General features: G+C 44.4%; 1 protein-coding gene across 1 annotated transcript in view; it reads left to right on the top strand.

Annotated features, from left to right (window-relative positions):
- Window positions 1-24150, top strand: part of GPC3 (glypican 3) — a 138365-nt gene that overhangs the window by 56212 nt on the left and 58003 nt on the right. Inside the window, exon 3 of the mRNA XM_020810324.3 lies at window positions 20019-20713. Coding sequence (XP_020665983.3) covers window positions 20019-20713 — 695 coding nt within the window. The remainder of the gene's footprint in view (window positions 1-20018; window positions 20714-24150) is intronic.

The following is a 24150-nucleotide window of genomic DNA, read 5'->3' on the forward strand; positions in this document are numbered from 1 at the left end:
AAAAGCGAATGCCAGAATGCACTCCAGAAAGGGACCGTCGGCTCTAAATTTTGCATACGGAGCGTCGTTTTTTTGCTCCGGGGCGCTCTTTGAGAAGTATTGATTCAAGTAATGAATCACGAGATCATTCTGAATAATATACCCGGGGAGTTTAAAAGGGATATATTTTATTTTCCCCTTACTACTGCAAAAAAAGAAAGTGAAGTGGAGGATGAAAGGAACATTAATTTGAAAAAAAAAAATTGCAAAAGCTAGTGGGCACCATACTTTAGGTGCTCACGAGGATTCCTCAATCACACAAGGTCTCATTGGCCGCGAATTTAAAACGACATTTCTAATATTTTAAATGTAAATTCACTAGGCCAGTTGTCCTGATGGAAGCAGAATCTGGGAAGTCTAATTCCCCACATAACTTTCCCAAGATCTGCATTGTCCCCACATGAAACCCATAAAAGAAAAGAAGGAGATTTATTTAGCGGGATTTATAGAGCTGTTGACTGACCATTTATCGGCTAATTCGATGGCCAGGATCCTGGGTTTTTTTTGGGGGGAGGGATAAACTAAATTGTAACTTTTGATCTGTTTATCCCTGGTAAATAAACCACCCAGATGCAGTTTTTGGTGGGTGTCTATGTGCACCCTGCTGAGGAATCATGGAGGGGATGCAACTAGCAGCAAGTAGAGTAGACCCATTGACTTACATGGATTTCCATGATATGCTAATTTTCTGCTCATTTGGTGGCTCTGCTGTTATGGGTGTGGAAGCTGGACCATAAAGAAATTTGACCGGGGAAAAAATTGACTCGTTTGAAATGTAGCGCTGGACGAGAACTTTCTGGATGCCCTGGACTATCACAGAGGGAAACAAAGTGGGTCCTAGATCAAATCAAGCTTGGACTAGCTCTGGAGGCAAACCTGTTGAAATTGAGGCTGTCCAACTTTGGGCACATTCTGAGATTTTCTAGAAAAAGACCGTCATGCTGGGAAAAGTGGAAGGCAGCAGGATAAGAGGAGGACCCAAGATGAGATAGACTGACTCCAGCAAGGAAGCCATAGGTTTGAGCTTTCAAGAGCTGAGCAGGGCTGTGGAGGACAGGACAGATTGGAGATGGCGCATCCCTGGGGTCGCTGTACCTTTTGAAGCAACTTGATGGCAGGAAACAAGAACAACAACAAACGTACCCAAGCAACAGAATTTCAGGGTTTCAGTCCAATGTAATTGGAGCTAGCCGCCGGAAACAGGTCGGTGGGCAAAAAAATGGCAGGCCCTGAAACCCTTCTGTTCATTCCACCGACGCCTACTTTAGGCAATGCCTTAGCAACCTCCGTTTTGGATCTGAGAGGCAGATCCTTCTTTGGGGGAAGGACGTCTTTACACCTCAATCAAAAAGAGAGAGAGAGAGAGATTGTGCATTTTGCTAGTTTTCCTGCTGACACAGTCACATGAAAGATGAACTCCCTGAAAGAATAAAATAAAATAAAAATGCACCCTGTGGATCCTGCTGATGCTCTGGAAATCAGAAAATGCTTGGGATTCTTTTAGTGTCCTGGTTTTCCTAGGCAATATTTCTAAATGTCAAGCTAATGTCATTATGGAGCAGTGGGAATCACACAACCCAGTGTGAGTTCCAGCTACATCTGCTCTCACAAGCGTGCTGGATATGTTGCTGGAGAAGGTTAGCGAGGAATCATGCTTTAAGAATGCCACTTTTTCCCCCTGTAAGTGAAAGGAATTAATTTATTTTATTACCTTCTGTGCCTTTCCAATATTTTGCAGTTCCTTTTAGCAAAAAGCAGTTACTTGCAGGCATGGGAATGTCTTCACGAACAGGAGGGAACACAGAACAGAGTTTTTATGCCCCCAAATAGCGGTGCCGGCCATTAATTCAGATGGCTTCAGAAATGTCTCGCCTTGACCGTGAAGAGCTCAGTGAGTTGGAAAGGTATAAATCTGGCAAACTGTCTGGAACGAAAGGAGAAAAGACAGGCAGGAACCTCAAAGGCAGGGCTTAATCAAGAAGATACAGGTGTTGTTTTGGACATCCCGGCCCCTGGAGATGATGCCGCAGCTGCTGGAAGTTACTGACTCAGATCTGGGCAGACCTTGCAAAAACAGCTTATTTGGAATACAAGTCCCATGATTGGTTGGCAAGAAATATAACAGGCCTGGATCTTGTTTTGTTTGGGAGAAGAGAAGAGCTTCTGAGTAAGCTTGATCATGGGGAGAAGACCTCAGGCCTTCAGATGGTAGATGAGAAGAACTTGCCCAGGTCTGTCCGTCCGTCCGGAGTGGTTTTACCGGTTCTACTCCCGCAGTGAGTTTCTGTGGCAGAGCTGGGGAATCGAACCCAGGCCTCCTGAGTCCTAGTCCATTACTTTGTCCGGTAAATCAGCAAAGAATGTGCCGCCGCTTGGTAGACGATTTCTACTTTATTGTTGATGATGAGACTAATTTGTAGGGTTTCTATAAGTTGGAAGGGACTTGATGACGTGAAACATCCGCTTGGTTATCCTCAGGGCTGGGAAAAACAGCTATGCCTCTGCCCCATTCATGTGGCCGTCTGTTGTACTAAACCAGTGGTTCTGAACCTTGGGCCTCCAGATGTTCTTGGACTACAACTCCCAGAAGTCTTCACCACCACCAGGATTTCTGGGAGTTGAAGTCCAAGAACATCTGGAGGCCCAAGGTTGGGAACCCCTGCTCTAAATTATATATTCAAGTGATCATTGGATGGTGCTGCTGAAGGAGAAACAAGGATGATTAAAAAAAAAGATACACAGCTTTTTGAGGGAAAGCATAACCTTTTCTTTTCTTTTCTGGTCTGGCTTTGTAAAGGCGAGCAAAGACAGTGTGTTTTCCAGAGTGGAAGTAACGTCTTTGTCACTTAGCTTTTTTGGAACGCTGCCATGGATAAATAAAAGGTTTCAGTGGTGCATTATATTTCTTCGGTATAATTGCACTAAAAGGGCACAGTGACATATTGTACAGACTGTAATGAGCTATAAACAAGAAGAAAAGCAGGGCCCGGGAGGTGGAGGGAGCTTTGCATAGGCCTCTGACAAAGGACTTTGCTTTTTCTGGGAACAGAAAGAAATCATTCCTTCCCTGGAATTTTTTGGGGGTTGCCGGAGTCAGGAGCTCGGAAGGCCAGAGGCTGTTTCCACCCACTGGAACTGGATGATGTGCCAGTCGTGGGAAATCTGAAATAGGTAGACATCTCTTGGTTTGGCAGAAATGCCTTCATGGGGTTAGAATCTCTTTTCACCACGTGATGGTGGAAATGTGCCAGCAGAAGGGTCATCCAGCAGGATTGGTGAGCTGGCTAAGATCTGCCAGTAGGAGAACTGAAAGAGGGAGAAGAAAGGAAGGAATTAGAATCTGTCACAATGCTTGCCAACCTTAGGGTCACCCGGATGTTCTTGGGCTGTAACTCCCAGAAGCCCCAGCCAGCACAGCGATTGGTGAGGTCTTCTGGGAGTCGCAGTCCAAGAACACCCCGGTGACCCAAAGTTGTGAACCACAGACCGATCAGATCCACACCTCCTTCAACCTTGGAGAGAACTGCTCTACCAGCTCAAGGGTTTTGCCAAGAACGGGGTGGACCTAAGTCATTTCCAGCATCTGTAGACCAAGATAGTTTGGATTCGGCTCAGCTTCAGTCCATGTAGCGTCAGCTCAGCCGACCTTCAGCTGTGTTCGTGAGTTGGTATGGTTGTGCTTTAGACTGCCAGATGGAGGAAGAAGCGGATCTAACCTCCTGAGGAGAGAAGGCTTTGTCAAGTGTGGAAGTCAAACCAGGCCAGATCCAACCGCTTCACTATCAGGTGGAATCCTCTTGGCTCCTTATGTTGAAGCAAAGGAAAGAGTGCAGCTTATATACCGCCCCATAGTGCTAAAAGCACACTCTGAGTGGTTTACAGTTTTTTGTTATGCTGGTTATATGTTCCACACACCCCCAGCAAGCTGGGTACTCAACTTACCGGCCTCGGAAAGATGCAAGGTTGAATCAACCTCATGCCAGCTACCTGAGCCCATCTGGTGTCAATTTCTGTTTGCCCCTCCTGGTCTTCCTTGCATGGAAGCAAGGAAGTTGGATTGCTATCTCTTAGGAATGTTTAAACTCTGGATTTCCTGTGGCACCAGAAGGTTGACCTTAATGACCTTTGGGGTCTGTTCCAGCTCTAAAGGTCTGAGATTATTATTTTCTTTTGAAGATTTCCCAGCCACATCAGCCATTCCCAGTCCTGGTGCCGCCTGTGTCAGATTTTGGGGGGGGGGGGATGTGAAAATCCCACTGCCCCAAGGACCACCAAAGTTGTCCGTCTGCCCTGATCTATTTATTTATTCTTTTTATTAGATTTTTTTATCCCACCCTTCTAGACTATGTCTGCTCACATCTAGCTGGACATTTGATTCTTCTCCGTTGTGACGGCACCTATTTTTTAATTTAGTTCCGAAACTTAAACCCTGCCGTTTCTGTTCAGAATTGGCTCCTGGTGGCTTACAGCCCCATTGTAAGCAACAAAAGGTAAAACAGTATTAAAATGCATAACGGCGTGCAATGAAAGATGGAAAGATCAAGAGGCAGACATTAAAAATTTGCTGGAAAGCTTCAGATTTTAGTAAATTTGAAACAGCGGTTCGGCAGATTTTGTGGCTACACAATAAGCTGCGACACAAACAAACGGATTCAGGAGGCAACGGACAACCATCAGAGGCAAAGGGTGATTTACCTGGACAGGATGTGCTTCACTGTGAATATAAAGAAGGATCTCTGCATCCTCGTCAGCCAATCACTGCTGGGACGTTCAGAAGTTTTCAGTGCATAGGTACTGTATGAGCTTGGGGTGCCACTGACTTTTTTAAATGAAGGCACCGCACATGTTCAACAGCTGCGGCGTTTGTCAAATGTTAATGTTGCCAAAATGTTAAGCCTTTTATGTATGGGTGGATATTTTACACCCTGGGAAAAAACCCCGAGCCATTTTGAACCAGGACGAAAGTGGTGCAATTAAATGCACGTTTGCACAGACAACACCTGAGCAAATGTGGGTTTAAAATAACACTCCAGACTGATCGTTGACCTTGTTGTCTTCCAGAGATTTTTTGGGGGGAGTTATTTGAAAATGGCTTTTGGTTTCTGGTATACAAGTGATGCAGGCTTTCGTCTTGTTTCATAAACCTGCAACACCTGTTTAGCAAAGGCGAGAACTATGTGTTTGCTTTCAGAAGATGGGTGGCGCATAATGAATGTGACGGGGCTGTGGCCTCTAATCCTACATCTGTTGCTCCATGCTCTCAAGGGACTTCTGATTTTAGGGCAGCTGTAATATGGTTTTCAACGTATGAGAAACATTCAAGGAGTGGTTTGACAGTCTTGTGCCCAGTGAGTTTCAGTGTCCAAGTAGGGATTTGAATCCGGTCCCCATCTGTTATTTTGTCCACTGTACCACCCTGGACCTCTAGCTTATCTCTATACCTCTTTCTGTTGTTGATCGTTATTTGTGTGTATACATACATAAACTCCCCTCCCCCCAAATGAGAGGAATCTAAAAGTCATGTATAAACAGCAGGAACATTTGAAAGTAAAACAGTCTTCATGAATTATAAACAGAATTGTAAAATGTCCAGACCTGTTAAAGCCACAGAGGAAAAAAAAAACCCACAACTTTACTTTCAAGGGGAAATCTGAAATTTGGGGGGAAACGGGAATACGTGGAATACTTTTCCCCCGCACACCAAACCTGTATGTATCTTACTGCTTTAAACAATATAAAATGCTTCATTTGTAACTCAGGAAGCATATAAAACTGGGCCATTGGACATATTTATGAAGATGTAAAATGTAAAAGCCGTTGTTCAGCTCAAGCAAACTTGGGAATATGCCATGTACCGAAGAGAAAGCTGCAGATCGTTTCGCCCGGCGCATGGTAGATCACACGCCATGAGCCTCTTCTCCTCCCATGAGATTTAGGGAGCCCCCACTAGGTCCAAACATGCACCTTATGTTTACTGGATGCACATCAATCTGCTCCATACACAACGGTCACTGTTCCCTCAGTTTTGTGGGCTGTTTTCCATACAGATCTTCCTACTCTTGTCCTTTCTGGCCTTTTGAGAAAGTAAAATTGTGCCGTGGGGAAAAGAAATCAACTAATTCCAAAAGAGGGAATGTTTCACTGGAAACTTTTTCTACCTACCACAGTATTTCCAGCCTCAAATGAATTGGAGATCAAGGACAGTTATTTTTGTCCCAATCTGCTGAACAGGGAAGGGTTGAGTTGTGAGGGTGGAGGACCGGAGAAGGTGCCGAAATGCTGTTCCGTTTACACTGAACGGTCTGATTTTGCTTGGGCTGTGAATCCACTCCGTGTTTTTGCCCAAACCATTGCAGAGCTGTCTTAAGCGCTGAACCTCTTTTGAGGCTAAGGTTTGGCACCTTGGATGGCTTCTCTGGTCTAAAACCCGGAGCGGATTCTCCACCTCCTTGGAACTGGAGCCAGTGGTCCTTCCCGGAACCTAGAGCCAAAGAGGAATCCAGAGGACAGTTCCTTTGTCCCGGGAATTGAGATATTACTTAAGATTCCTCTGCAGGCGCAGTCACAAACCTATCATTTCGAAGTTCTCTCTGTCTTCAAGGCCATTTTCTTTAACATTCGCAGGCCCTGACATTTCCAAGTCCTTGGGGGAATGCATGCAGCAGCCTTATCAGCCTGTTGCAATTTTTTAGCCCCTCTGATTATATTCCTTTCGGCTGTAATGTTACATATCCCACCGTATGTCCACTGTAATTGAAAGAGATATTGGGCAAATCTGATCTGTCGAGATTTAACTTATGCCGTCCTTATCTCAGCCTTCGTGTCGTTAAGAAAAAAATTGGTATTGATCCCAGCCCATCCTACTAGATTGGGCTGCAATGTTTCTTCCCGGGCGAATGGAATATAAATCAATAAAAGGCAGCTGCACCTAGGCTCCCGCCCTGATACGGCCCTGTCATTTATATATTGTAAATCCAATGATGGCTGATCAAATCAGGACTTCGCAACGGACATGATGGAATTGCCAATAAAAAAAGATTTTGCAGTAACTGAAGGAGAGCTGACACCACGATACAGAATGGAACCGTACGGGGGAAATTATGGGCGCCATGCGCCATCCTTTCTTCTCTCCTGGCGTCAAAAGGAAAAGAAAAGATAACCAGAAAAATGTGGCCTTGCTTGACTTTCGTACCTGTGCATGGCTAATGAAATCCACGTGATGGAGTGAGCTTCCACCGCTTGTCCCAGCTCCTGCCAACCTAGCTGTTCGAAAGCATGCAAAATGCGAGTAGATAAATAGGTACCACCACAGTGGGAAGGTAACAGCGTTCTGTGTCTAGTCGCGCTGGCCACGTGACCATGGAGGATTGTCTTCGGACAAACGCTGGTGCTATGGGTTGGAAACGGAGATGAGCACCACATCCTAGAGTTGGACACGATCGGACAAATTGTCAAGGGGAGTCTTTACCTTTACCTTTTACCTTGTTCCACTCAATATTGTCAGCTCTGAATAGCAGTGGGTCTGTGGGTTTGCACAGAGAAGCATTTCCAAATCTCACCTGGAGATTCACCAGGAGTTTTGTGTTTTGAGGACCTGTGCTCTGCCCCGGAATCTGAACCCATTCCCTTCTCCCTCCATGCTCAATTTCTCCTTTCTGTCTAGCCATCCTATTTCAAAACTCAAATTTGGGGTGTGTATCTTTTCCATTTTGATTCTCAGCATGCAAAAGATATTCCTGGTCTAGCTCCTTTCTCTCTTTTATTACTGCACCTCATCAGAGCTGCTGTCAGGGCTAACTACGCCCCTGGAATTGTTTTCTGTAATTTGCAAATACCGTGTCGTCCCCCCCCCCCAACTTTTCTCCCCATTTGGTGTTGCTTTAATGGTGCTGAGGCCAGCAGAAAGCCTTTTCTGGCCGAGGGCCGTTGCACATAATTCACAGGGGAGTTGTAGAAATTAGCTTTCCTACTTGATTTCTGCTTGAGATATATAGATAGATATATACCGTAAATGCAAAGGGTGAAATGTGTGTGTTTCAGAAAACAAATGCCTCTAGACACACAGAAGGTTTTTTTTCCCAAGCACCTGAATGTTGCATAGTGTCCAATATTTCAGTGGACTTTTCCTCATTCATGGTACATACTGTATACCATCAAGTTGATTTTGACTTATGGCAACCCTTTCCAGGTTTTTGAGGGAGAGAATACTTATAAGTGGTTTACCTTCTTCTGGGGGGCAACCTTGGGACTGCGCAGCTTGCCCAAGGCCACCCAGGCTGGCTCTTCTCCCAGAAGGCTCAGCGGGGAATTGAACCTCTGGCTCTGAAGCCAGAGACCTAAGCCACTGAGCTATGCAGCCAGCTGTTCCCTCATTCTAGAAGGTTGATATGGTTTTCCTAAGGTTTGGCTACTGGCAGTTAAGAGTCTTAATGTGTTGACTGACCATCACTTTATCTATCTATGCTTTATCTATCTATGCTTTATCTATCTATCTATCTATCTATCTATCTATCTATCTATCTATCTATCTATCTATCTATCTATCTATCTATCTATCTATCTATCTATCTATCTATCTGTCTGTCTGTCTGTCTGTCTGTCTGTCTGTCTGTCTGTCTGTCATTTATTTATTTATTTATTTATTTATTTATTTATTTATTTATTTATTTATTTATTTATTTATTTATTTATTTATTTGATTTATATCCCCCCCATCTGGTCTGGTTGACCACTCTGGGCGGCTTCCAATAAAGGTGTATACGATAAAACATAAGAAACAGTCCATAACACATACAATAATAAAACAAATAATAAATAAAGAAAGAATTAAATATTGACAGGAGGGAAGGCCTGAACATACAACCATGTTTTTAGTTGACTCTTAAAAGTGCCCAGCGTAGGGGCCGCACAAATAACCGGAGGAAGATTATTCCAGAGGCAAGGAGCCACCGCCGAGAAGGCCCGGTTTCGTGTCCTTTCATTCCGGGCCTCCCTCAGTGTTAGGCTCCTCAGCCTCACCTCCTGGCTTGTGCGGGTGATCCGAGTAGATCTAGGTGGGAGCAGGCCTTCTGCCAAGTATCGGGGTCCTAAACTGTTTAGGGCCTTATATGTAAGTATTAACACTTTGAAGTCAATGCAGAAATGGATGGGCAGCCAGTGCTTATTTATATGTATTGTTTTTAGATGACTGTAAATTGCTCAGAGTAGTGCAATGCACTAATGGGGCAGTAGATGAATGGACGGACGGACGGACGGACGGATGGATGGAATGGGTTTAAGGAATGTCAGTAGTAGCCAATCTGGGTAGCTTTATTGAGTCCCTCCGTTTCTCCAGTGAAGCATCCTGCTGATGAATAACTATTTTTAATATCCATGGAATCCCAAGGAAAAGCACAGTAGCCCTGCTGGCGAAAAATCTCTGTTATTGTAGTTGCCCTAGAATACGTCACCGCACAAGGGATTGTGCGACTGTATATTCAACAAAAACTGTTGGAAACCGTCCTTCTACAAACCTTGTAAATATGCAAACTTTGGATCACAGCTTTAAAAACTTCGGTTCTGCATCAACGTTTGAGAAAGCCAGGCTGAGTCATACGTGGCCACTTCATTTTTTATCTTCAGGGTTTCGCCTCCTCTGACAGCGAAGCTCATTGATTTATTTTCTGCTAGTGTGGCTTGCTCATTTTTCAAAATAATTCTAAGTCCAGGCTCTGCTTCCTGCTGAAACTGCTACATGTCCTCCGGCTGGGCCACTAAATTTAAAAAAGAAGCTTTAGATGATATGACCGAGTTGGTCTCAGATGCATGCTTGAGCCTGCAAAATAGAACTGTTATGGCACATATATTCAGAACATATGAATAAAACTTGAACAACATTGCGTCGTTGCACCCGTGAGCAATGTTGTTCAGGAAGAAAAATGATAATTGATGACAAAATCCCTATCAATGACATCTAATGGCTGGAATCCAGTTGGTGTAACTTACAAGGCAGAAACCAAATGACATCATCATCTGGGGACTGGGATATTTAATTTAAATAACAGAAAGCTTCCTATTCCACTTCTTTCAGGATGTGAGGCTCCCAAGGGAAACCTTTATGGGCTTTGGGATGAGATGGGGGAACAGCTTTTAATTGCTCCCATATCACCAGTGGATCACTGCCTGCAGTCCTGATGCTGGCAGTGGCAACCTTGCGGCAATTTTTGGCTATGAAATGCTTCCCACCGAGTCTCCTGAAAGCTTCCCCAGAGCAAAAGGGAACCCCAGGAAGCCTCAGAAGGTAAAAAAGGAGGAAACACGAAGCTTCCAATTAATTTAAATGTTCTGGCCACTGAATAACGATGTCATCCTACTGGTGTGGCATAAAGATGTGCAAGGGAACATTTGAAAAGATAACCCAGCCGGTAGTCTGTTGCAACAAAAGGAAAAATGAGAAGTATTGTAGCAGCTTTAACACTAACTAGTTTTTATTTTTCATAAGCCTTCTTGTGTCTTTATAGACTAATCCAACCATTTGGGCCTTTGTCGTCCAGTCAGACTCTAAACACCACCATCATTATTGAATTAATCAGTGCCTATTATCTGTTATAGATCTTTACCCAGGACCAACACACCCTATTGTTGTCTTCTCTGATATAGCCTTCCTACCGACAGTTTTCGACTCCCCCCAGAGACGCAGTCTCTCCAATCATCTGAAGAAGTGTGCTGAGACATACAAAAGCTTATGAAAAATAAAAACTCGTTAGTCTTAAAGGTGCTACGAGACTTCAATTCATGAGCTTCTAAACTAGCCTTAAAATCATGCTGCTAGCATTTATTTTTAGACTAAGCTTCTGTCCAGGAAAAATTCTCTCTATATACTTTTTCCCTCTCCTGTGAAGTTCAGGTCATCCTGCTGTAGTTCTTTTGGCTGTTTTGCCCTCCACTTTATGAGAGTTTTCGTTTTATTTGGCTAACATCAGGGAAGAAGGTTTCAGCAGGAAGAAATCGAGTGCAGATCTGGAAAAACAAAAATTAGTTTGGAATAAGCTTCTTATAGTTTTGAGGAACTCTAGATTGGTAGACTTTTAGGTCATGTTGAGTCCAATGGCATCAGAGTTTGAAAAGTTATTATTATTTTTTTAGACTGCAACGCCCAGAACCCTGCTGGGTGAGCGTTCCGAGATTTGTTAATCCAAAAAAGCTAACATTTCGGAGATCAGATAATGTAACTGCTGGGTAGCTCAGTGGTTTAAGTATTTGACTGTGGAGCCAGAGACTGGGATGATGACACCCATTGACATCGGGTCCCAAATGTTGCAGATACAGTAGCAGGAAGCAGGAATCCAAATGTTTTTAATGTTAGATATGAATATTTAACACTTTTAAATTATGCATTCTCTGTTGGTGTCAGAACGTAAATGTTATGAAATATGGATTCTTGGTGTGGGGAAGATTATAACTCAGCCCTACTTTTGATAACATGTTTACGACTTCCGACTGTTTTCCTCATTTCAAAGCACCTGGTTATAATTTATTTATAAACTGCACATTCTTGAAACCTGGCACGGGCAGATTTTCTGTGCAAGGCGCAAATCCAGTGGCAGAGGTCAGTCGGTTTGCCCTGCCATCTGGGCAAAACTGGACCTTTTGAATGGCGAGCTGCCCCTTGGAGGAAGTAATTTCCTGGAAGCTGTTTCTGAACAGGGTATGCCTACTTCCAAAAAGTGTGAGGTGATGGCTGGAGTCCTGGACTTGGGTTCAAATCCCTGCTTGACCAGGGAAACTCACTAGGAGGTGGCAATGCTAAACCATTACTTGAAGGTTTCACATACCTCAAAAAAACTTGCTAAAAGTTGCAATCCATTATAAGGGACTTGACAGTACACGGCAACAACAAAAATTAATGAGCATCAAAAGCCAAATCCAGCTGATGGTCTCAAAGGGAGTAGACCTGCAGTGAATCGGCTTGATAAGTCAGCACTATGTAACAATTACCGTATTTTTCGCTCCATAAGACGCACCAGTTTTTTAGGAGAAGAAAACAGGAAAATATAATCTATTTTCTTCACTCCATAAGACGCACAGACTTTCCACCCCCCTGTTTTGTGGGAAAAAGTGTGTCTTATGGTGCAAAAAATACGGTATGTCCTGTCAAGTTGATTCTGAATCATTGGAACTTATGGAGGTGCTGACTCACCAAATCCCCATTGATTCAGTGGGCCTACTCTAGTGCGGTTTACTACAGGATTTGGCCCACTTTGTTCTTCCATAAGCATTTTTTCTCTCACCCTATAAGCCCCGATAAAACAAACAAGAAACCAAGCAAACAATGATTATATTAATCGCAGCGTTATCTAAAATTCCATTATGCTCTGTACGGAGAAGCGATAAGTCTGAGCCAACGCTTAAAGCTGCTTTAAAACATGAAGTTGATAATTGTGTAATAGGACCCGTGGTTAACCAATCTTTTACGCTTGACTTGTTGGAAATAATGAGTATACTATATATTCCATAAGCAATGACAAATGAAAAGGTGTTTCATTTATTCTCTTATAGGGAAAAATTGTTTGCTTCTATATTCTTCCTCTCTCTTCCCCTCTTCTGACGCTTAGTAGGAGGAAGCAGCAGGAGATGGGTTGCTGAAACTCAATCTAAGAAGAATTCTGATAAGATTTATGGAGTTAAAATGTTCAGCCCAATCAGCAGGTCCTTCTTAATCATGCAAAAAAGAGAAAAATCTTTCTAAAACTTGGTTGTTGTTTTTTTAAAATGCCCTCTCTCAGAAGTGTTCAGTGCATCCACCAATTTTTTTTTATTGTGGCTCTCTGCAAAGTCTTTTGTGAAAAGGACTGCCAGCCATCTGTAGGAAAGGAGAATGAGGGACTTTCTGCAGAATTTGATCTTATTTAAGGAATAAAGATCAGCCGGTAAATCCACGCACCTCTTTAATAGTCAAAATTCTTATTTTCCAAATGCCCTTTTTTGGAGAAATAGTTTTCTAGCCAAAAACGGACTTCTGAATAGCCCAGAAGATGAAACTTTTCCTCTTCATTATTCAACTCCTTCTACAGCGTATGATATAATATATACAAATATATTACTGTGAGAATAAATATATTAAATCATATGCTGTAGAAGGAGTTGAATAATGAAGAGGAAAAATTTCATCTTCTGGGCTATTCAGAAGTACGTTTTTAACTAGAAACCTATTTCTCAAAAAAAAAGGGGGGGGGAGGATTTGGAAAATAAGAATTTTATTTTGCAGAAAGTCCTGTATTCTCTTTTTGCTACACAGTAGAAATACAGAGATCCACAGGGGAGAAAAGTTTCAAATTCCCTAGAGTCCAATCTATTCTCATTAACTGGCACTTACAGTCTCAGTAACTCAATCTTAGGCATTTGTAGAACAAAAAAGTTTATTTACAGTTGCTTGAAATTAACAGTTCTGTGTGTATTGCTTTCTTTTACTGCACACAGACTAGCCACCAACTGAACAGATCAACAGCAACAAACAACTGCCTCCAGTTGACGAAAGAGAGGGACGGAACTCTCAGCAGATGCAACTGTGTAGAGCAGCTGTACCTCTAGGCTGAGGCAAATGGGACCGAAGTGTGGATGATGGGTGAGGTGTCTGTTGCAAAATAGGTGTGCCATTTCCGTGACTTCTGTGTTTGGGGCCTTGCAATAGATTTACTGGCCCAAGAGTAGGCCCCTGTGTCATGCTGGATGTAGAGTTCCTACGCAGGATGAGAGATCACAATTGGCACATTCAGTCGTTGGGCACCGGGAAGTTTTTCCGCTCGGGTAATGGCCTGCCTCTGGGCCAAATCCACCAGCTCGTCTTTCCCTCTGTTCATCTTCTTCAGAGACAGCATGCTGAATATCTTTTGGGGACAGCGAATAAATCCTTTGCACTCAAACTTTGTCTGGCAAACCCCCAAACCCGCCTAGTGATCCATTGAACAGCATGCATGTTCTGTTTTTCTCCTGGCGAGATCGTATTTGGTAAAGCTCTTGTGTTAATTTTGGGTGATCAAAAGTGTGGACTGGCTGACACTGGCTTAACAGGTGACTTCAAAGAGGAAGGGGCCATTGTGTGTCTTTCAGAGCTGTTATTTTCCTCTCTGGGTCAAGAGGCTTATGGGTCTCTCTTCCCCCCCCCCTTTTTTTTCGTTCTCTGAATATTTGAAAGCTGTTGAGCTGACTTTGAATAAGAGCATTTGGCAAGGGGGATACTTTTAGAATGGAAAGAAACTTGTTTGGCTCAATTATGTCAGATGTACTGCCATGATCCAGATGGTCTTCAGTGATGTAGCATCTGTTGCAGAGTTTTGGATTTTTGGTGAAATTCATCTAGCTCCACAGCAGAAGTGCAGGGATTCGCAGAGCAGAACAGTTTCAAGTTTCCCAAAGTCCACCCCTTTCTCATTAACTAGCATTTAAGGTCTCAATAAGTTACTCTGAAATATCTGTAGGAGAAAGAATAAAAACTATTTTCTTTACTTACAGTTGTGAACAGATCAACAGCAGACTTAGCAAACAGGACTGCTTTCAACAACAGACTTCAGCAGGATGAAGAGGAGGGGAAAGGAACACACTGCAGAGTGGTGGGACTCTCTTTGAAATCAGAGTCGGGAGGGAAGGATTGGTTATTGCCATATAGACTGACAGTTCCTTCAGCTCAGGAAAGCCCCCCCCCCCCCGGTCACAAAAACCATAGGCAGCCTGCGAGGTTGTAAAAACTCCAACATCAATAGGTCTTGGGAAAGTTACTTTTTCAGATTTCAGCACCAAACTGGCCTTGCTTGTTGGCTGGCGAGGGTGGGTGGGCCTTAAAAAAGTAACCGTTCCAGGTTTGGATAGTGAAACCTTCTGGTGTCACTACATGTTTTCATGTGAATGTAATTTTGTAGGACTTTCATGGGGAAATGAATCCTAGGGTTTCCATGGGAGAAGAATTTTCCAGTTCTTACCACTTCTCAGTACTGGACTCTGGTGGGAGGAGCAGAGCATGCTGGTTTTCATCCTTCTGCCTCAGCAAGTTTGTTGTTTCCAGAACCCAGGTGTATTTTGTGGTGACAGAGTCTGGGGGTCTCTTGTGGCTCCCCCAACCCAGAATTCACACTCCACATTGCTGTAAGAGCACCCTTTTGATTTATCATGGTGGCTGGAGCCACGCACCAGGCCTGCATTTTTCAGAAACGTGCTAATAAATTTTAAGCAGGAAATAAAAGGAAGGAGGCGTCTCGTTGGGAGATAGATTCTAGCCTTTTAAAATACGGTGGGGCTATATTGGGATGTTTAAATCATCGCGCTCGGTAAATGTTGTATAGGAAATGGATGGCACTGGTTTGCTTTGATGAAAAATTCATTATTTGCCTCCAAAGAGGTAGGCATCTCTATTTAATTCTCAAAGTCCGTTATTTAAGGTGAGCAGTCGACCGCGTCGCATCGGAGCACTAAAAAATGGCAGTTGTGTTTATTAAATCTATTAGTAGATGATTAGGAGCAATAAATCTATTTGTTCCCCACCCTGTTGGGAAGATTCAATATGTTCTTACCTAATTAACTGTGCATCCCCACCGACAGATGTGATGTACAGCACTGGTTGGCAGCTGGCTGCCCTCAGATGATGCAAGACTGTTCCTCCCATTTGACCCAGACATAAGGAGTTCTGTCCTCAATGTCTGGATGGCCACCCATTGCTCATCTCTGTTGGACAGAGACGGCAAGGAATAGCTGTTTGGCAGAGTTTACCCTATTCTTTCAATGCAGTTGCATACTCAGAAGTGGTCTTCTGTCCTACATTATGAGGTGAAGGAATAGGGGATCAGCTGTTTTGTGGAGGCCAAGTGTCTGATAGGATCTGGATTAAAATTTTTATTTTATTTTATTCGCCTGTTTCCATTGCTTTAACAGCTCAATTTCTCTTGTTTTGGACAACGTGCTCTTGCTTTCTGTTATGAGAGCAAGTTCTTTTCTGTGCCGGAAATGGTAAAAAAATTAATCAAGGTTCTTCTCTTCCACCCTTCCTCCTCCTCCCTCTCGTCTATTCTTTGTTGCAGTATATGCTAATCAGACATCAGAAAAGCTACATAAAGTTTTATGCTGCAATCATGTTCGGCGCTAAATTATCCCGGATGGCATCCATTAATTAAACAAAAGTTCTACAAGGAATTGCTTCTTTTTTTAAAAAAATAAAATAAAAATCTTTAGTGCTGTTCTAAGAGATATCTCCCCACATGGATGGATGCTTGGTCTGGCTGAAGTTACTGTGTTCTTTTGAGGTGACTTGCCTCCGAGGTAGGACAGCCAAGACCTAGGGATTATGTTGTTGTTGTTTAGTCGTTAAGTCGTGTCCGACTCTTCGTGACCCCATGGACCAGAGCACGCCAGGCCCTCCTATCTTCCACTGCCTCCCGGAGTTGGGTCAAAGTCATGTTGGTCACTTCAATGACATTGTCCAACCATCTTGTCCTCTGTCGTCCCCTTCTCCTCTTGCCTTCACACTTTCCTAACATCAGGGTCTTTTCCAGGGAGAAACCATCAGCCAGCAAGCATGGTGAGTAGACTATGCTGGCTGTTTATGATGAAACTTGTAGTCCAGCCCTTTTAGAAGGCATCTGACTGGGTAAGGCTTCCATCTGTCTGTTCCCATGTCTGTGGAATCTCATTCTTATGAAGGAGACTCTGCAAAGCTGGATTTGTGAGGTGCCCAAATTTGACTCTCTTTTTTTTTTGGTCATAAAAAGAAGTTTTGTGGGATTTGAAGTCGAGTTTTATTTCTCTGGAGAGGCATCGTACTGTCAAGTCAAGATGCCCTCCATGCATCCGGTGAAGCGGCCTGCTGCCCATGAAACATTATGCATATACAATGTGTTAAATCTTTAAGTTGTCTGCATGGTTTTCCCCCCCTGTGATTTAATTTCTCCATCATTGGTATTTGTTCATTTCTATTTCTGTATTTGTTTATATCTAAGGATGCCCCCCACCCCCTGCTTGTATGCACGCCCTCACATGGTGAGGGCGTCCGAGTGTGTCAGAGAAAATGGGAGCAGTGCAGTGAGATGGCTTGAAACTCCCTTACGAGTTGGGTTTCCTCCCAGAGTTACCCAAGGCAGGAAAGAATGGGTTCCTTTGAAATAGGGTGATAGAGGAGAGTTTTGTGGACCCCCTGGTGAAATGGGTTGACTTCCTCGAGTCAGCCACAGGCTTGAATTTTCCAGAGCTGTGCACGGCTGTTGAGGACATGACATTTTGGAGGTCACTCATTCATTGGATGGCCATAAATCGGAGGTGACTTGATCACACATGACAACGACAACAACAACAGGGCGCCAGTAAAACAAAAAGGGTTTGGTGGAATAATGTTTGTTGATCTGTTCATAGCAACAGTTACATACAAGACAAAGCAGGGCAGTACTTTCAGCACCATGGACAGCACCAAATGAGCCCTTTTCCATGGAGAAACCTGGAGGAGACCTGATGAGTCTCCTCTTCCGGTCAAGACTTCTTGAGCTTCTCTTAACATGAAAGATGAGGAGGATCAACTCTGTGGCCTTCAGCTGAGCGGTTCCTCCCCTCACGCTTGGGCCATGGGTTCTGTAGTTCAGGAAGAGCTTGACTTGGATTTCTGGGGAGATGCTGAGTGAATATTGTGGCTTAGGTTAAACAAGCTCCAGAACATCACCTTCAACATCAGAAAGCATGGGTCCAGTTCTTCAGACAGAGGCTTAAGAAATCCTTGGTTGGCTCTTTTTTAACTGTCTGGGGGCCCATGTCCAGAGATAGGACAACAAGGCCTGACATTCCCTGGTAAGTCTTACTGTTACAACGTAGCAGTCAGAGCTATGGATAAGGAGAATCCTAAATCTGAATTGCTGCTCTGGTTTCAGGTGGGATCTTGAGAAAATAACACTTCAAACTTTTACGAGCCTTCATTTCAGGTTATTGTGAGGATAAAAGGAGATAAATCCATGGGCTTCCCCACAGTTTTCTTTGAACCAAGGGGTGGACACGAAGATGAGGAGGAGAGATGAAAAAAGGATTAAGAATAGGCAAGGATAGCTGTCTGAGGTTGGGAATAAGTCGTTCAGAAGCGGGTGAAGAGCGCTCCTCCAAGTATTCAAACAGAACCAGTCCAGCTGGTTCTGGCCAGAACAAGAGGGGACGAGTACAGGTCTGATGATGAGTTTGTGAAGCAGAAAAAAAGTCTTCTCCAAGGTAAGACTGTAAAAATAAAGAGAGCCCTACAGATTCTTAGCACAAGCCGGCCCTGAGTAGTGCTGATTGACTGGTGCCCATGACATCTCCAACCTATCCCCAGTCCCAGGGGTAATCTTGCATTTGTAGAAGTCTTTCCAGATTTGGTTTTAGGATTCTCACTCCAAGCTCTTGCTAACCAGGATGTCCACCGTCCTTGGCATAACAGACTGCATAAGGCTCAAAGCCCACAACACTCTATGGAACGCTAGCTTTTCAGTCTGTGGTTTGTTCTAATCCAGCCACAAAGAACCTTACTTTAAAGGGTTTTTTAAAATCATGAACTCCAGCTGTGTCCTTCTGCTCTTCTTAAGTGACTTAATTTGTGACTTTGTCGGCTACTGCGTCTCAGTCTCCACTCAGAGATAGCCGTCACCGGGGTGGCAGAAATGAAACGGCATAGTTTTAAAACTTTAATATAGAGAGATATATTAAATATTTCATGTGACTAATTTTCATGCGCACGGCATGCGTTCCCCCTCCCTTGTGTTCCCAGGCCAATGCGCTTGAAAGCTGTTCTGCCACAAAGGGTTCCTGACCTGTGAACTGTAGAACTGTGTGCCGTTTCTTTCATGGCTTTATTAACGATGCCCAAGAAGGCTGACAGCCCAAGAGCCAACAGGGGTGTTTAGCATTAAAAAGGATGGTGCTACCTGTCTGTCATGATGAGGCTCTCTTCTCTCTTAACATGTTCATTTATGCGCTGGCGGAGATGATTGTTTTATCGCTTGAGTGGGGAATCATGCCTGGCCTCGGCTGCAGATCTGTTCAGCGAGGCCTCCTAAACAGGTCTTGGGAATCCTTTTTAGCAGCCCTTGCAGGTCAGAAGCGGGTGGGAATGGACCAGCCAGGCAGAACTCGAAAATGTTTCGGAATTTTTGTGTGTACGGAATTCATCTGGGGGATTACCTGATCCTTCTCTCATGGTTTGGGGTCCAACCCCCCCTTGTCACTTGACTATTTGTCTGAAGGTCTTTTAAAATAATAGGAATAAACATGTTTTCATCCATTATTCTCTGTCCTCCTCTTTTGCTGCTACCCAAACTTTAGCAGCTCCCGTTTGTGTGTTTGCTGTTTCACCAAGGCCCTCATCGCACCCTCTGATGAGCCAACCCTGAGGCTCTACGTCACTCAGCTTGAATGAATTTAATAAGATTTTATTTAAGTACAGTAACAGTATCCGAAGCAATGCTGTTTGTTCCTGTGCTCTGAATTCAATCAATACAATTCTTCACTCAATCACCTCCCCCCCCCCTTATATTGTTATTTGGGTTCTTAAAAATGACGCTTTGCCCGATCATGGTCAACAAATTTTGACGTGTTCAACAGATTTTTCGATAATTTGTTCCCACACTTGCTGAGCTCGGGCACCCCCTGTGACGTCCTTTTGGAAATTATTCCATCTCGTGTTTGATCTTCCTCTTTTCCTGCTGCCTTCCACTTTTCCCAGCCTGATGGTCTTTTCCAGAGAACCCTGTCTTTTCAGGATGTGTCCCAAAGGAGGACAGCCCCAACTTTCAACCTTTTTGTCTCCAGAGAGAGAGAGAGATCAGACTCGACTTGATTTAGACACTCGTTTGTCTTTCTGGCAGTCCAGGGAATCCGCAAGGCTCTCCTCCAGCACTATATTTTAAACAAACCAACTTTTTCCCTGTCAACTTTCTTTTTACTGTCCAGCTTTCTCACCTGTATGCATATCCTGTTCAGGAATACCCTTGTCTGTTTTTGTCTTTCAGAAGCCTTTGAGATCGTGGTGCGACACGCGAAAAACTACACCACCTCCATGTTTAGGAACTACTATCGGAATATGGCCACCCGAGCATTTCTGTTTGTGGGGAACTTTTTTACTGACATCTCGTCGTATGTCTTGGGCTCGGATATCCACGTCAACGACATGGTCAATGAATTTTTCGACAGCCTGTTCCTGCTGGTCTACCCGCACTCGGGGAACCTGGGCGGCCCCAGACGTTCGGCGGAAATGACCGAGTGCCTACGGCTCGCCCGGCGGGACCTGAAGGTCTTCGGCAACTTCCCCAAGGTCATGATGACCCAGGTCTCTAAGTCTCTGCAGGCGACACGGGTCTTCCTGCAGGCCCTCAACCTTGGCATTGAGGTGGTCAACACCACCGACCACTTGAAGTTCAGCAAAGACTGCGGGCGGGCGCTCTTGAGGATGTGGTACTGTTCCCATTGCCAGGACCTGCTGATGGCCAGGCCATGCGCGGGATTCTGCAACGTGGTCTTGCAGGGGTGTTTGGCCGGTGTGGTTGAGATAGACAGTTACTGGCGGGAGTACCTCCGCTCTCTGGAAGGGTTGACGAAAGGCATGCGGGGAATCTACGATATGGAGTACGTGCTTCTCAACCTCTTCTCCTCCGTCCGAGATGCAATTGCTTACATGCAGAAGAACGTGGGGAAGTTGGAGCCGACGGTAGGTTCCCCCTCCTCATTCTTGCATGCTGTTTGCTGGATTATTTTTTAAAAAATTATTTTATTTTCCCAACATAAAACTTACACACACACACACAGACTGCTTGTAGGCTAAGCTTTACAATATATGTTGTTTTTAGATACAGATATATATCTGTATCTGTATATATCTGTATCTAAAAACAATACATATTGTAAAGCTTAGCGTACAAGCAGTCTTGTATAGCAATACAGTACATTTCTTTCGGCAAGATCTTCTCCATATTATTCATTTTACTCCTTTACTTTCTATTTGTTACAAAGCTTTTATTTTCCACCATTCATAGAATAGGTTTGTTTTCACTTGACCTCATTAAAAGACAATATTTTAAAGCTGAAAACTTGTCCGTGTGCAAATCCTAAAAAAGATCGAACATGTGCCACTCTGAAATGCAGTAAACGAAAGCACCGCCAAAAGCATACGCAAAGCAGGAGGGCACAACCATCCTCACTCAGGCGGTCACTCAATTAAGGGAAAACTTGCCTGAAGAGAAAAGTCTTGGCCTACTTGCGGAAGGACAGCCAAGAGGGGGCCAGGCCTGCCTCCAGTGGCAGGGAGTTCCAGAGTCTGAAGGAGCAGCCACAGAGAAGGCCCTCCTTTCCTGTGTCCTCACCAAGAATTCCTAGGATTGGTGGTGGGACCGAGAGAAAGGCCTCTCCTGATGTTCTTCACACCCAGACAAGCTCAGAAAGAGAGGTGCGGTCCTTGAGATAGCTCGAACCAAAAACATGTGTAGGACTTTGTAGGTTAAAGGTTAAACTAGAGTTTTGAATTGTGTCTGGAACCAGATTGGTAGCCAGTGGGGCTGCCGTAACAGAAGGTGCCCATCTGTGTTCGTGGCGTGTGTGTTCAGAGAAGGAGGAGGGAAAAGATGTCTTTAATAAGGAAGAGATCACACTTCCTTAAGGTGCTTGTGTGTCTCCGTCGAATCGTGTGTGGAATCCAGCATCGAGGCAATCATCTTCTTTCCCGAACGTAATGTCAAAAAGTATAAAGGTCCATGGTTTGCAGCATGCGAAAAACGGGATGAGGAGGTGGTGCTTGGCTCTCCAGGTATTGTTGGACTACAACGTCCATCGTTGGTCACATTGGCTGGCGCTGATGGGAACTGTAGTCCAGCAATACCTGGAGGGTGGGGAACATCTAACGTCACCCTCTCTGGTTAGAAGGAGGCTTTCCTGAGCAGAAATGAAGATCCTTTGGTTTATTCTACGGCTCCTTCAGGAAATTTAGTGGGGAAAGAAAAGGGAGAGCTTGTCAGAAACTGCCGGGAAACGTTTTCATTTTGTTCTCTTTCCCCCTGGGAAGGAGGAAGATTTTCTCGGTTCAAGAAGGGCCTTGAGCGAAAGCGGCATCAAACGTGGGAGGCTTCCATCTCCTGTTTTCAGCGGGTTTCACACTGACCACCTCTTGAGGCGGAAAACTCTCGTCCGCATTAAATTTTATCTTAGCAGGAGCCGCCTCCAGTCAAGAGTGGCTGGTGCTGAGCTAGAGGGAGCGAAGATCTGATTGTGGAGAACCGAGGTCGGGCGTCTTAGGCCCTCGGGCCGAAACCAGCCCTCTGGTTTGCCCCAGACCCCCCCCCCTTTCTCGGATAATCAAACTACAGGGGCTTTCCAGTGCGACCCTCCATGTCGAGAGGCTGAAATTAAGAATGTCGATTTGTGTTTTGGTGCTACAACCCCCCCGAGAATTACCAGAATCAGTAGTTCAACCCCCCCACCCTCCCCACAAATTTGCCTTCTTCAGGCTCAGTGAAGTTGGGTTAAGAGCTGTATGCTAAAATATGTTGTTTTTTTTTTGCTTCCACCAAAATTGCTTGGGGCTTCCGCTCGTCATGGGAGTTTAGCTCCCCTCCAAAAAAATGTCTGATAAAGAATTTGGCCCCCACTTTGAAAGAGGTCTCCCGCTCTTGATGGAAAAGGCAGCTCCAGAGGATGATGGGCAGAGAGAGAGATGAAGGAAGTCACAGGTTGGGGGCCGAGAACGATAGGAAGAGGGGAGGATTTAACTTGCCGTTCCAGGAAGGGAAGGTATAAAGTGTGCTGAAGGATTTCTGCCTTACAGCCGTTCTCTAATTGCAAGATATTATCCGGAAGAGGTGGTGGTGGGGAAAGCAGGTGGCTTTAAGGAAATGACTTTTCTGTTCTGGGATTAATAACTCGTGAACAATTTCCTGGTACATTAGAGGTAAACAAAGATTCAGATGGATAATCAGAGGAGACTCTTGATTAAGACACTGCGCAGAGAAAAAGGTGCTCAGCATTTTCACTGGTTTCTTGCTGTACAAATCTACGGGGAGGGGACGCAGCAAGGGGGGGTGGAGGAGAAGCAATGGTCTTCTCAGGACACTGGGGTGAAGGGCCCAGAGCTATTTCCTGCAACAGAAGACACCTTTGTCTGCAATTGCAGGGTGCATAATCGATGGTATTTGCTTCCAAAATGGTAGCATCACCGCTGACATGGCGTCGCGGCAGGTGTGAAGAAGAGGCATTCTGTCTTGTGTGGGAAATGATAGATGCCTCTTAGGCCTGTGGCAACACATGCCGGTGTGCCTAATCGGCTGCAGAGTTTTGAATTTTGGGTCAAATTCCTCTAGCTGCGCCACAGAAGTGCAGGGATTCGCACAGCTGAATAGCTTCAAGTTCCCTAATTTAGTCCACCCCTTTTCCTTTTCTGGAGAAAGAAGTCTTCTCTGGTTACCCAGAAGAAGGTAGATGCAGTCGGCAAAAACAAATGCCCCAAGAACCTCTGAAGATACCACCAGACTCTGTGCTTTTTGATGTAAACCAAACTAACTTTGCTAACTTCGATTTTACTTACTTTGTTTTGTCTTTTTAGATTTTGCCTGATAAACTTGCGTAGATTACCATGGCTACCTCTTCCCAAATTACTTACTCACGGTTTCCTATAATGTTGAATTGTTGTGCTCTTTTCAAAACGTTGTCTGGTGCAATGGTGCTAAACTGTCCAGTGCAGTTCCATATGACTAAGGATCAAAATCTGGAACAGTTCTGTTTTCCAGACTACGCCCCCCCGAATCCTCGGCCTTGCGGCTCGGGAAATTCTGGACGTTGTAGTCCTGAAAAGTAATTCTGTTTCGTTCTGCTGCAAGTTACGGACAGAAAATTTGTCCTTTTACCTTGCTTACATGCTACCTTTAACAAGCCCAATCTGTCGCCTCTCATTAGGTGTTTTATTGCTAATGTGCCCAGTCAATTTTGAAATGGTCATTCATGGAGATGGGGAGGCTAGCTTACCTTTATGCCTGGTTATGCTTCTGTCTGAATTATTTCACACCGCGATATGGGGGCTGGAGATCAGAGAGTCCCACAGATGTTTTAAGCTGACCAGCCCTGCTCTGATGAGATGACCAATTTAAACAGCCAATGGAGTTG

Source organism: Pogona vitticeps, chromosome 11 (assembly GCF_051106095.1).
Source record: "Pogona vitticeps strain Pit_001003342236 chromosome 11, PviZW2.1, whole genome shotgun sequence".
Classification (NCBI taxonomy): domain Eukaryota; kingdom Metazoa; phylum Chordata; class Lepidosauria; order Squamata; family Agamidae; genus Pogona; species Pogona vitticeps.